This window comes from Geotrypetes seraphini, chromosome 5 (assembly GCF_902459505.1).
Source record: "Geotrypetes seraphini chromosome 5, aGeoSer1.1, whole genome shotgun sequence".
Classification (NCBI taxonomy): Eukaryota; Metazoa; Chordata; class Amphibia; order Gymnophiona; family Dermophiidae; genus Geotrypetes; species Geotrypetes seraphini.
In genome coordinates, this window is record NC_047088.1 from 203,888,135 (window position 1) to 203,900,390 (window position 12,256).

The following is a 12,256-nucleotide window of genomic DNA, read 5'->3' on the forward strand; positions in this document are numbered from 1 at the left end:
AATGTTCATTGAAGAATTGAAGGAAAAAACATCCTAAAAAGGATGTAGTGGTCTCCACCTTCCCAAGAACCACTCCCAAACCTCTGGGTTATGAGAAACAGGAGGAAGGACATAGGCAGGCTAACATTGGTAATACAGTGGAAGACACAACTAAAATCCATACGTGCATACTTCTCAGAACCCAAATTCGCCCAATTTCTGTACGCTTTTGTACTATCTCGCTTAGACTATTGCAACACACTACTAGTGGGCCTACTTAACAAAACTCTCTCCCGCCTCCAAAGGGTGCAAAATGCTGCAATCCGCCTCCTGAAAAACCTTGGTATTTGCGACCACGTTATCCCTGCACTGGCTGCCCATTCAAAAACATTGCACCTTCAAGGCCCTGATGCTCGCTTTTAAAACCTTCCATGAAACTATTCCACACTACATGACAACTAACTACAAATCTACTTCCCAAAGTGACCACTGAGGTCCCAAGGAGAAAAATGACTGACCATACCTCCTGGCCACTCCCTCAAAACTGAAACAGCCCACAAACGCTCCTACTCACATTTCATTCCCAGACTATGGCACACCAACCCCCATCTGTTAGAACACTAGATGGACTCGAGCTTCAGGAAGGCTGTGAAAACCTAACTCTTCACAAACCCAGCGTCTTAAGGACATGCACCCAGAAATGCCATTAAGAGTCAACTCACCTACCCCACCTACTCTCACCAGAGCTGCTTAGTGGACATGTTTTTTGTCATGTATATATTGTAAATTATGCAATCTTTGTCCTGTCTCGATTATATTGTGGATGTACTTTGTAACCCGTTCTGGGCAACTAATTAAATAAATAAAATACTTTGTAACCCGTTCTGAGCAACTAACTAACTAAATAAAATAAATAAACAAGTAGGTAAGTCATCACATATCACTGAGATGGGCTGTGCCAGAGTTCATAACTTAGTGTAAGTTCTCAGCGTGCAAGGTCCTTCCTGTGCATATCAGTTTCCTCCGCTCCACAATTAGCTTTAAAGGGAAAAGAAAGGGGAATGGGACTTGAAAAGACTATCTATGTTAGCTTTAGAGGTCATTCGTTGTTCGGTGAGGACCTTGTGAAGTTTGTGAAGGACCCTTGGGAAGGCAGGTCCCTCAGTACTTTCCAGAAAAGGCCAGGGGTTCCTCTCCAAGGCCTTCAATGTCCAGGGGTTCCTCCAAAGCCTTCAGTGGCCAGACAAGGCCAGGGGTTCCTCCAAGGCTTTCAGCTCCTTATCTGGGGCTTTCACTCCATGAAGTATGCACTGAGTGGTCTTGCCATGGAAGACCAGAAAAGGCAGCCCTTTGAGGCATCAAATGTACCAGGGACAGTTGGGGCTCCACTGTCCCTGGCACAGCTCCCAATGAGATTATGGGGATCTCTCCCAGAGCAGTATAGGTGAGAGTCTTGCTTTTTTTTTTTTTTGTCTGTAAGTGGACCCTTATCATCTTTGACCAGAGAGTCCAGGATGTGGTTCATAATGATTATGTTTTAATAATAATAATAAATTTATTCTTTTATACCGCCATTATAAGAGTTCTAGGCGGTTTACACCATAAGAAACTGAACAATCAGCGAAATACATTCATATATGAAAATAAAATCTTACAAAAAGTTAAAAATATGATTACAATCTTAAAAATACCCAACTAAGTAATAAATTTGTCAAACAGAGAAGACTTGACTAATTTTCGAAAAGAACAGTAAGACATGGCTTGATGAATACATTCACCAAGCCAGAATTGTAGTTTACCTGCCTGGAACACTAAGGTCCTATCAGTTTCCAACACTCTAGCTCACCTCATCTTGGGCAGACACTTCCAGTTTCGGGCTCTGCCATTCAAGCTGGCCATAGCAGCTCAGAGCTTTCCCAAACTCATGGTAGTCCTTGCCTTGGACGAGTGACTGGTTCAAGCTGATCTGGAGAACTTCTCCCAGAAGGCAACATCCTGTGTAATCCAGCTTCTTGAGAGCTTGGGCTGAGTTATCAACTATGTAAATAGCCATATCAAGCCACCAGGGGGGCTTGTTTTGCGATACTCCTGGGGTAGTTTTGTCTGACTCGCAAGAGAGGTTCTAAGCTTCAGATGCAGAAAACAGCCATTCTGTGCCCAAGCAGCCCCAGAGAATGCTTCTGACCTGTAAAAACCCAAGTGCCAGAACTTCTAACATATGTATTTCCCTGCCCCCTCCCTTAGGAAGGAACTAACTTGGTGGGATCATACAGTTCACTCCTTCAATGATCTCCCCTGGTGATTCTGTAATGGACAGTGGCTACCACTGATGTGAGACTCTGAGGTTGGGGTGCCTGTTATCAGAGCAGTACCCTGCAAGGAACATGGACAACGGAGGAGGACTCCTGGTCTATCAACCACTTGGATGCCACAGTGATCGTCTTAGAGCTATAGGGCTTCCTTCCCCTCACTCAGGAGAAGCCAGTCAAGTCTTTTTGGACAACATAATTGTGGTGGCTTATGTGAACAGGCAGAGCAGAACCATAAGCAAGTCAGTGGTACTGAAGATTCATTGGTTGTGCAGATGGGTGAAGGTCCATCTTTCGGCTTTTCAGTAATGCACATTGTCAGAGTAGAAAATGTCAAGGTGGACTTTCTCAGTTGTTGAAATTTAGATCCAGGGGAATGAAGTCTGAGCAATTCAGTGTTCAGACTCATTCTGGATTGCTGGAGGATGTTGGCCCTCAACTTCATGGCATCCCTGGACAATGCAAATTATCTCCATTTCTTCAGCTGCAGGCTAGCATCAGGTTTATCTAGGATCAATGCATTAATGCAGAATTAGGCCCTCTGAAGTTTCCTGTATGTGTTTTCTTCCTTGGTTCTTGGTGGATCAGGTATTGCCAAGATTGCAGCAGCCCCCCTCCCTAGTTATCCTCATGGCACCAGACTGGCTGGGATGGCTGTAGTGTGCAGATCTGATCTGTCTCCTGGTGGGGTATCATCTTTCTCTTCTAAGAAGGTAGAGGCTGTTAAGCCAGGGGCCCGGTATCATGGAAAATCCAGATTCCTTCTGACTTATGGCCTGGTCCTTAAAAGGTGGTATTTGGAATAGAAGATTATCCAGTGAAGGTCAAGATGATGTTCTGATTTTAGAAAGCCTCCACTTCCCTGGCTTATGTTAGGCTTTGGAAGTCCTTCAAGTTGTACATGGTAAGAAAACACTGATGTTCCGGCAATTCTTTCTTTCAGGATGGCTGTTGACTAAGGGCTGGCTCTGAATTTCCTCAATGTTCAGATTGCAGTGCTAGCCTGCTTTTGGGGTCCTTTGGGGGAGGGTCAGATCTTTGATAGATTTACCAGATGTTTTGCTCTGAAGCCCCCCGATATCTCTTCTCGCTCATTTCCCCCTATGCTCCTCCCCGTGATCTCCGCTTGTTAGGCAAGCCCCTCTTATCTCTTCCACTGCCAACTTCAGACTCCGTCCCTTCTTTCTTGTGGAGCTGTATGCCTGGAACAGGTTGCCTGAATCAATACGTCGTACTCTGTCCCTGGCAGTGTTCAAATCCAAGCTAAAGGCCCATTTTTTTAAAAACTACTTTCAACTCTTAACTCCCCCTCACTGCTGTCAGATACCTACACCCGCTATAATCTCCCCAACCCTGCTGCTGCCAGATACCTATACCCACTATAACCTCCCAAACCCTGAAATGTCCTGTCTAAATTAAGATTGTAAGCTCTTCTGAGCAGAGACTGTCTATTGCATATTAAAATGTACAGCACTGCGTATGCCTTTCAGCGCTATAGAAATCGTAAATAGTAGTAATAATAATGTTATCTGATTTTTGAAGGATTCAAACAGTTTCTTTGATCGGTGGTACCCCGATGAGATCTTCCTGTAGTACTGAGAGCTCTCACGGGGGCTTCCTTTGAGCTCCTCAGATTGGTGTCACTTAAAGACCTATCTTGCTGGTTGCCATCTGCTTGCTTGCCACATTCTGGAGCTCCAGGCTCCTTCATGTGAAGATTCCTTTTTGTCATTTTTTAAGTGATTCTGGGCCAGATTCTATAAACGGTGCCTAAGCATGCCTACACTCAACCTCTAAGCACCACTTATAGAATGCTGCCTAGGCATGCTTAGGAGTCGCTAGGCGACCTTGAGGTAGATGCCAGTTTATTTTGGCCTAGGCACCTAACTCAGATGCCTCGCGACACCTAAGTTAACAATGCCTATTCTCCGCCCATAACCACGCCTACTTTCAATTAGGCATCAAAGGGTGCCTCCGCTTAGGCATCCTATATAGACTCTGGCTTTCTGTATAAGGTGCCCTGCTTCCTTATGAAGATTGCTTCTCCCTTTCATTTGAAGCAGGTGGTTTCACTGCCTGCCTTCCCATGAGGGTCTATGGAAGAAGTGGATCATGCTCTACACAAACTGGATGTGAAGAAGGTCCTGTAGAAATACTTTGTGGTCACTAATGACTGAGGAAGTCAAATAATCTCTTTGTTTTGTCTCACGAGCCATGCAAAGGAGAGATGGTGACTTCTAAGTAACTGATTGTTCACTGGATCAAAGCAGCCACTAAGGCAGCCTATATTTTGACAAATAAGTTGGTTCTGGTTGGCCTATGGGTTCTCTCCACTAGGACCCAGGTCATGTCATGGACAGAGGCTTGAGCAGTCTCCTCAGAGGACATTTATTGAGCCAAGATGTGGACCCCCCCCTTCATTCCTTTGTGAAGTTTTATAAGTTGGATCTATGCATCCGAGGTGGTTGCACTACATTATAAAAAATCTTATATTCTGCAAAACACCCTTAGTGTTCTATGCGGATTACAAAATCAAGAAAAATCAGACATTCCTTGGGAGCTAATCAAGCCAGTTTTAAGAATTTCTTTTTTTTTAAAGACAGACTTTGGCAGGAAAACTCATCCTCCAACCCAGATGTCTGAGCTTTAATTTACCTCACTGGTATGGGCAGATCTAGTAGGATGATAAGGAAGGTGAAATTTATCATTTCCTGTTAATTTTCTATCCATGAGCCTGGCTAGACCAGCCCGCCATCCCACCGTAGAAGACAGGGGTCTAGGGAATGCCCTGCTGCTCATATCCGGCTAAGATGGGCCTGGGCTTTAATTCCACTGGAGTTTCTTTTCTCTGTAGTCTGATATGGTAAATCTGAGTATGGTTTACAAAGAAGTCAGAGGAGCCTTAGGATTCACTGCTATTCTAGTTTGAGGTTTTATTATACGTGATCTGCTGTTATACTGGTGAGGTCACTGGAACTGTCTGTTCTTTCTCTACTTCCATCTACTGGTTAGGGGCTATAACCCACTGTTGTTGTGGACTGGTCTAGCTGGACTTAAGGAAAAGAAATTAACAGATAAGAATACATTTTTACCTTCCTCTTTATACAGCAATCACTGCTCCTAACAAAGAGACATAAATGGATGGGAAAGGTGGAGGGTAGGAATAAAATAAAAATCAAACACAATTTTACTTGCACATTTTTTAAAGCAACAGTTTGGATCAAGTGACATAATTCGGATCCATACATCTGAATCTCCACTAAAAACTACCATGATTTGAGAAGTACATAAACCTCTCCTCCCCTTTAGATCTGTGGTGGGTGTATCTTTCATCTCAGCTCTAAAAGATGGTTGTGAATCACTGCACCAGTCACAGCACTTTGTTGGACAAGAAACATAACACAATAGTTGAAATCTGTAACATACTTCTTTTTGCTTTTTTTTCTTTTTTTCTTTTCCTTCTTCTGTTTTTTGGAATTTTTCTTATGTTTCTTCTTTTTCTTCTTTGACTTGGCTTCCCCTCCATTTTGAGAATCTGCAGAGGACTCAGAGGAAGACTCTGAGTCACTGGAGCTCTCAGAGTCACTGGATGAAGATGAAGATTTATGTTTCTTTTTCTCTTCTTTTTTAGCTTTAGACAAAAAAAAAAAATCTAAGTTGAGCCATCATCGTAACTTCTCTGCAACATAGCACTTAATTTTATTACCGTTTCTCCCCATGTATAGGCCGCAGGAAATGCTATTTTAGATTTTAAAACTCTTAGATAAGCCGCCCCATGTTACTAGCTATGGCTTATCTAAGAGTTTTAAAACCTAAAACGGCCTTTACAATGGGGCAGCCTATACATCTCTCCCCCCCCTGGTAAATACCTCTGTTGGCTGTCTCCTGCAATGTTGCGGCCGTGGTGCAGGGCAGGAGCGATCATTTTAGCATCCAGCTGGCCCTGCGCTGCTTCCTCAATGCCTGCGTCAGTTCTCATGGGACTAGAGAGAACTGATGCAGGCATTCATTGAGGAAGCAGCGCCTGGCCGGCTGGATGCTGAAAAAAATCGTTCCTGCCCTACACCGCTGGCCCCAATATTGCAGGAGACAGCGGCAGCCCTCCAGGAGGGAGCTACAGGTATGGGGGACTAAGTGGCTGATCTTCTAATGGGAGGGATTTTCTATGATGTCTTTAGATAGGCCACCCCATATAAGGAAGCCGCACCCACTGCAGGAGATTGCAAAACCCACGTATAGGCCATGGCCTAAACATGGGGAAATACAGTAATGCATTTTTCATGCAGTATTGGTTACCTCTCATTTTAAACTTTTTATATAATCTAAAGCATCAGCCTACATTTACAAAAAAAAAAAAAAAAAAAAGTTGCTTGCCTTTAACAAATGTCCTCTGAAGACAGGAAAATATTTAGTTCTCACACATGGTTGACATAAATGGCTAGTGAATGTTAGAACCCGAGTGTGCCTGCACATACTACACTCATGTTTATGCTCTCTCACGTATGTGCTAAGCGACTGGCACATACACTATAGAATAGTGCCTGACACTAACATGTTTAATTGACTCATAGGGAAGATTAGGTTCTTACCTTCTACCTTAGGTCTTCTTGCAGAAAGGCATGAGTCTTGAACCAGTGGATTATTTTCCTTTAATTGCAAATTTGTAGAAGGTATCTAACTTCTTCTCTCAGCTCTGCCTCCTCCATCTCTGGTCTGTCCCCCATTTCTTCAGTTCAGATCAAACCAGTTGGCAATTCCTATAAGAGGAGAAATAAGGAGGCGGGATACAGGATACTCCCCAACCAAATCATTTCTGTTCTGATCTGCAACAAGTCAATGCCAATGTAATCATAATTGAAAACAAGGTGGAAATGAACCAGCCTCCTACTTTAGTGCAACCGGCACTAACACTTATGTAGCTCTGCAGTCTCTTGCTTTTCTCATTAAAACAAGAGATAAATCAGAACTCTTTAGACCTGTCTGCCAACAGAAACTAACATCCAGTCGAGTCACATTATGACCACCTCTGACATCAGGGACCCACAGCCAAATAACGAATGCACATGTCACGTGCAGACTTCATGGATATATAAGGTGGGATGTCAGCAAGTTGCCAATATAGCAACTGTGGCTGTCATGTGGAAAAAGCATGATTTATCAGACATTGAAAAAGGAATGATCATCGGCTACTAGACCAAGGGCCGCAGCATTTCAGAAACGGTGGAGTTTGTGAACTGTTCATGGGCTGTTGTGGTTAAAGTGTACTGTGAGTGGATGAGTGGAACCTTTCGATGACCTGATGTGGTAACTATGGGGCAGCATGAGCCATTGATGCGAGGCCGAACGTTGGCTGCGCAGGTTGGGGAAGGTCAGTCGGCACATTACAACAGAGCAACTCTGTCCAAACAAACCAGGGGATTCCAGATGTATGTCCAAAACGACTGTGCAGTGAACCCTGTTGCAAATAGGGCTCTGGAGCTGACGGCCAGTGACTGCACCCATGCTCATGAGAGTTCATCACTTAAAATGGCTGTAATTTGCATAAGAATACCCATATTGGACTTGCGCTGACTGGAAGAGGCTGCTTCCTCCAATGAGTCATATTTTGAGCTCCGTCAAACAGATGGATGTTGGTGTGTCAAGCATGAAACTACCGAGAACACCCAGCAACAATTATTAGAAATACACAAGCTGGTGGCGGCAGCGTTATGGTCTGGGGAATGTTTTCTTGGTGTGGTCTGGGTCCCTTGATTATCTCTGGAAGGCACTCTCAACCGATATAGGTATCTCTCCATCCTTGCCGATCAAATACACCCGCAAATGTTGACGGTCTTCCCTATCGCTGATTGGATCTTTCAACAGGACAATGTGACACGTCATACCACCAGAATTGTTCGTGAGTGGTTCACAGAGCACAACCAAGACATCCAGCTACTTCCCTGGCCTCCAAATTCCCCAGACCTTAACCCAATTGAGATCACCTCAATCGACATGTTCAACAACTGGATCCACCACCATGCACCCTTCAGAAACCATCCAAAGTCTTACTGAGTCACTGTGCTGCCAGAGGTGGTTATTCATGGATATTAGCAGGTACTTATAATAATGTGATTCAACCATGTACATGTCTGAGTTCACAAGTAGGCTAACTAAAATCCAACAGGGTAGGCCAACAAGACTTGTATACCTATCTTCAAGCAAGAAGATTATCGAAGTAAGAACCTAATCTTACATTCTAGTGCAAAAGGCATATGAGTCTTGAATCAGTGACATACCAAAGCAGTCCCCTGAGTCTAGGGCGAGTAAATAAGCCTGCTGTGGGCACCGAGGACCCAAACATGAAATTGTTTTGTGTTGTCTCCTCCACTCTGTAGAAGTTCATGAAAGTATGAAGGGTGAACCATGTAGCCACCCTATAAATTTCCTTGGGTGACATAGCCCAAGACTCTGTCTATGAAGAAAACACATCCCTCGTAGTGTGTGCTCTCAAAGCGATCGGTGGTAGTTTACCACACCCAATATAGAAACATAGAAATAGATGGCAGATAAGGGCCCACGGCCCATCTAGTCTGCCCACCTTAATGTCCCTCCCCTACCTTTGCCCTGTGAATAGATCCCATGTGCCGATCCCATTTGGCCTTAAAATCAGGCACGCTGCTGGCCTCAATCACCTGTAGTGGAAGACTATTCCAGCGATCAACCACTCTTTCAGTGAAAAAGAATTTCCTGGTGTCACCTCGTAGTTTCCCGCCCCTGATTTTCAACGGATGCCCTCTTGTTGTCGTGGGATCCTTGAAAAAGAAGATATCTTCCTCCGCCTCGATGCGGCCCGTAAGATACTTGAACGTCTCGATCATGTCCCCCCCTCTCTCTGCGCTCCTCGAGCGAGTATAGCTGTAATTTGTCAAGCCGTTTTTCGTATGGTAGATCCTTGAGTCCCGAGACCATCCGGGTGGCCATTCTTTGCACCGACTCCAGTCTCAGCACATCCTTGCGATAATGCGGCCTCCAGAATTGCACACAGTATTCCAGGTGGGGCCTCACCATGGATCTATACAATGGCATAATGACTTCCGCCTTACGACTGACGAAACCCCTTCGTATGCAGCCCATGATTTGTCTTGCCTTGGACGAAGCCTGCTCCACTTGATTGGCAGACTTCATGTCCTCACTGACGATTACCCCCAAGTCTCGTTCTGCTACCGTTTTTGCTAGGATCTCGCCATTAAGGGTATAAGACTTGCATGGATTCTGGCTGCCCAGGTGCATAACTTTGCATTTTTTGGCATTGAAGTTGAGTTGCCATGTCCTAGACCATCGCTCCAGTAGGAGTAGGTCGTGCATCATGTTGTCGGGCACTGAATCTTCGTCTGTTGTGCATTTGCCCACTACATTACTCAGTTTGGCGTCATCGGCGAATAATGTTATTTTACCCCGAAGCCCTTCTGCCAAGTCTCTTATAAAGATGTTGAATAGGATTGGGCCCAAGACTGAGCCCTATGGTACTTCACTAATCACCTCCGTCATTTCGGAGGGGGTGCCGTTCACCACCACCCTTTGGAGCCTATCTCCAAGCCAGCTCCCAACCCATTTCGCCAATGTGTTACCTAATCCTATAGAACTCATCTTGCTCAGTAACCTGCGGTGTGGTACGCTATCGAATGCTTTGCTAAAGTCCAGGTACACGATGTCCAGGGACTCCCCAATATCCAGCTTCCCCGTTACCCAGTCAAAGAAGCTGATCAGGTTGGATTGGCAGGATCTCCCCTTAGTAAATCCATGTTGTCGGGGATCCCGTAGATTCTCCTCATCCAGGATCTTATCTAATTGGTGTTTGATTAGAGTTTCCATTAGTTTGCTCACTATCGATGTTAGACTCACTGATCTGTAGTTTGCTGTCTCCATCTTTGAGCCTTTCTTGTGGAGTGGAATGACGTTAGCCGTCCTCCAGTCCAACGGGACGCTGCCTGTACTAAGGGAGAGGTTGAAGAGCGCGGACAGTGGCTCCGCCAAGACATCACTCAGCTCCCTAAGCACCCTGGGGTGCAGGTTGTCCGGCCCCATTGCTTTGTTAACCTTAAGCTTTGACAGCTCACCGTAGACACTGCTGGGCGTAAACTCAAAGTTACTAAACGGGTCAACTGAGCCAACCCTTGTCTGTAGCTGAGGGCCGAGCCCTGGCGCTTCTCGGTTGAAGACTGAGCAGAAATATTCATTTAATAGTTGGGCTTTTTCCGAATTCTTTTCCACATAGTCTCCATCTGGTTTCCTAAGATGTACAATCCCGCTGAAGCAATAGGTGCATGAATCTATCTGGAACTAGAAGTCTTAAGAGGCTGTCATTCCCAGGCAGCTAAGGCTCATTAGCACAAAAATGATCTGAGAAGTGAAAATCATTTGTCATCTCTAGGTAACAGAAAAGAACTCTCCTAACATCCAGCAGAGCCAAAACTTTGTCTTCTCTTTATAGATCCCTGCCTGCATAAACCTGAGAAAAGGCTCTCTGTTTCACAGAGCTTGTAGCTCCGAAAACCCTTCTTGCTGGAGCAATAGCTACTAGAAAAAAAAGTTTTAATGGCAAGATACATCAGAGACACCTCTTGCAAAGTTTCATATGGAGCCTTACTGAGGGCCTGCAAAACCAAGTTAAGATTCCACATTAGGAATGGCAGTTGTAGAGGAGGATGCAGCAGCAGTATTCCTTTCAAAAAATCAGGCAACATCTGGATCTTTTCTACTCAAGCTCTAAAAATATGAGTCTAATCACTTGAACTTTGAAGGAGCCAATGTTCAAATCCCTCTCAAGACCATCTTGGAGAAATGCTAGGACCACCAACATTGGAGCCTTCACTGGCTCCACATTCTCCTTAGCACACCAGCATTGAAACACCTTCCAAGCCTTAGCGTAGGCTGCAACAGTCGCTGGTTTCTTAGATCTGAGGAGGGTAGCAATAACTGCCTCTGAGAAGCTGTTCTGCACTAAGATTGTGCCCTCAAGAGCCATGCTGGAAGCCTAAAGCAGTGATTCCCAACCCTGTCCTGGAGGACCACCAGGCCAATCGGGTTTTCAGGCTAGCCCTAATGAATATGCATGAGAGAGATTTGCATATGATGGAAGTGATAGGCATGCAAATTTGCTTCATGCATATTCATTAGGGCTAGCCTGAAAACCCAATTGGCCTGGTGTTCCTCCAGGACAGGGTTGGGAACCACTGGCCTAAAGTATTCAGAATTCTCCAGGGCAACAGGACCCTGAGAGTGCAGAGTCAGATGCAGTGGCAGTTTAGGACACTTGTCCCTATATAGACTAACCAGATCCGCATATCAACAACCGACATGGCCAATCTGGAGCAACCAGGTTCAACAACCCCGGATGGTTTGTTATTCTTCAAATGACCCGCTCCACCATGGGCTATGGGGAAAAAATGTACAACAGCCCTTTCTTTGGGCACTGATGTACTAGAGCATCCATGCCAGCGCTTCCAGGTTCAAATCTTTAGCTGAAGAATCAAGAGACATTTTGTAGACTGCAGATGCCATCAAATCAAATGCTGGATGCCCCATTGACACAGAAGGCTGTTGAAGGCCCTATGAGACAAGGATCTAAAGTCTGCCCAATATATGCACTGCTGGTGGACTTTTGCCTAGTGAAACAACAACTGGGTCTCCAGTTTCAATAGAGCACTCTCATTGACTCTACTTGTTGATGTAGGCCATCGCTGTAGTACTGTCCGAGAAAGCTGTAACTTCTTTGCCTTCCAGGTTGTTCTCTCACATCTGTAGGGCCAGATTAATGTTTCACAATTCCAAACGGTTATTCCTCTGCGAGGGCGACCATCAGTCCTGAACTAGGTGACCCTTGCAAAATTCCTCCCCAGCTGTAAAGGCTGCTATCTGTCGTCAGGGTCATCCAAGAGGATATGCAGAGTAGCAAGTCTTTTACTCGTGACTCCAGACACAGCCATCAA

At 45.0% G+C, this 12,256-nt stretch overlaps 1 protein-coding gene across 1 annotated transcript in view; it reads right to left on the reverse strand.

Moving 5' to 3' along the window:
* Nucleotides 1-12,256, reverse strand: part of PPIG (peptidylprolyl isomerase G) — a 259,537-nt gene that overhangs the window by 77,655 nt on the left and 169,626 nt on the right. The window contains 1 exon segment of the mRNA XM_033944704.1: nt 5,715-5,919. Coding sequence (XP_033800595.1) covers nt 5,715-5,919 — 205 coding nt within the window.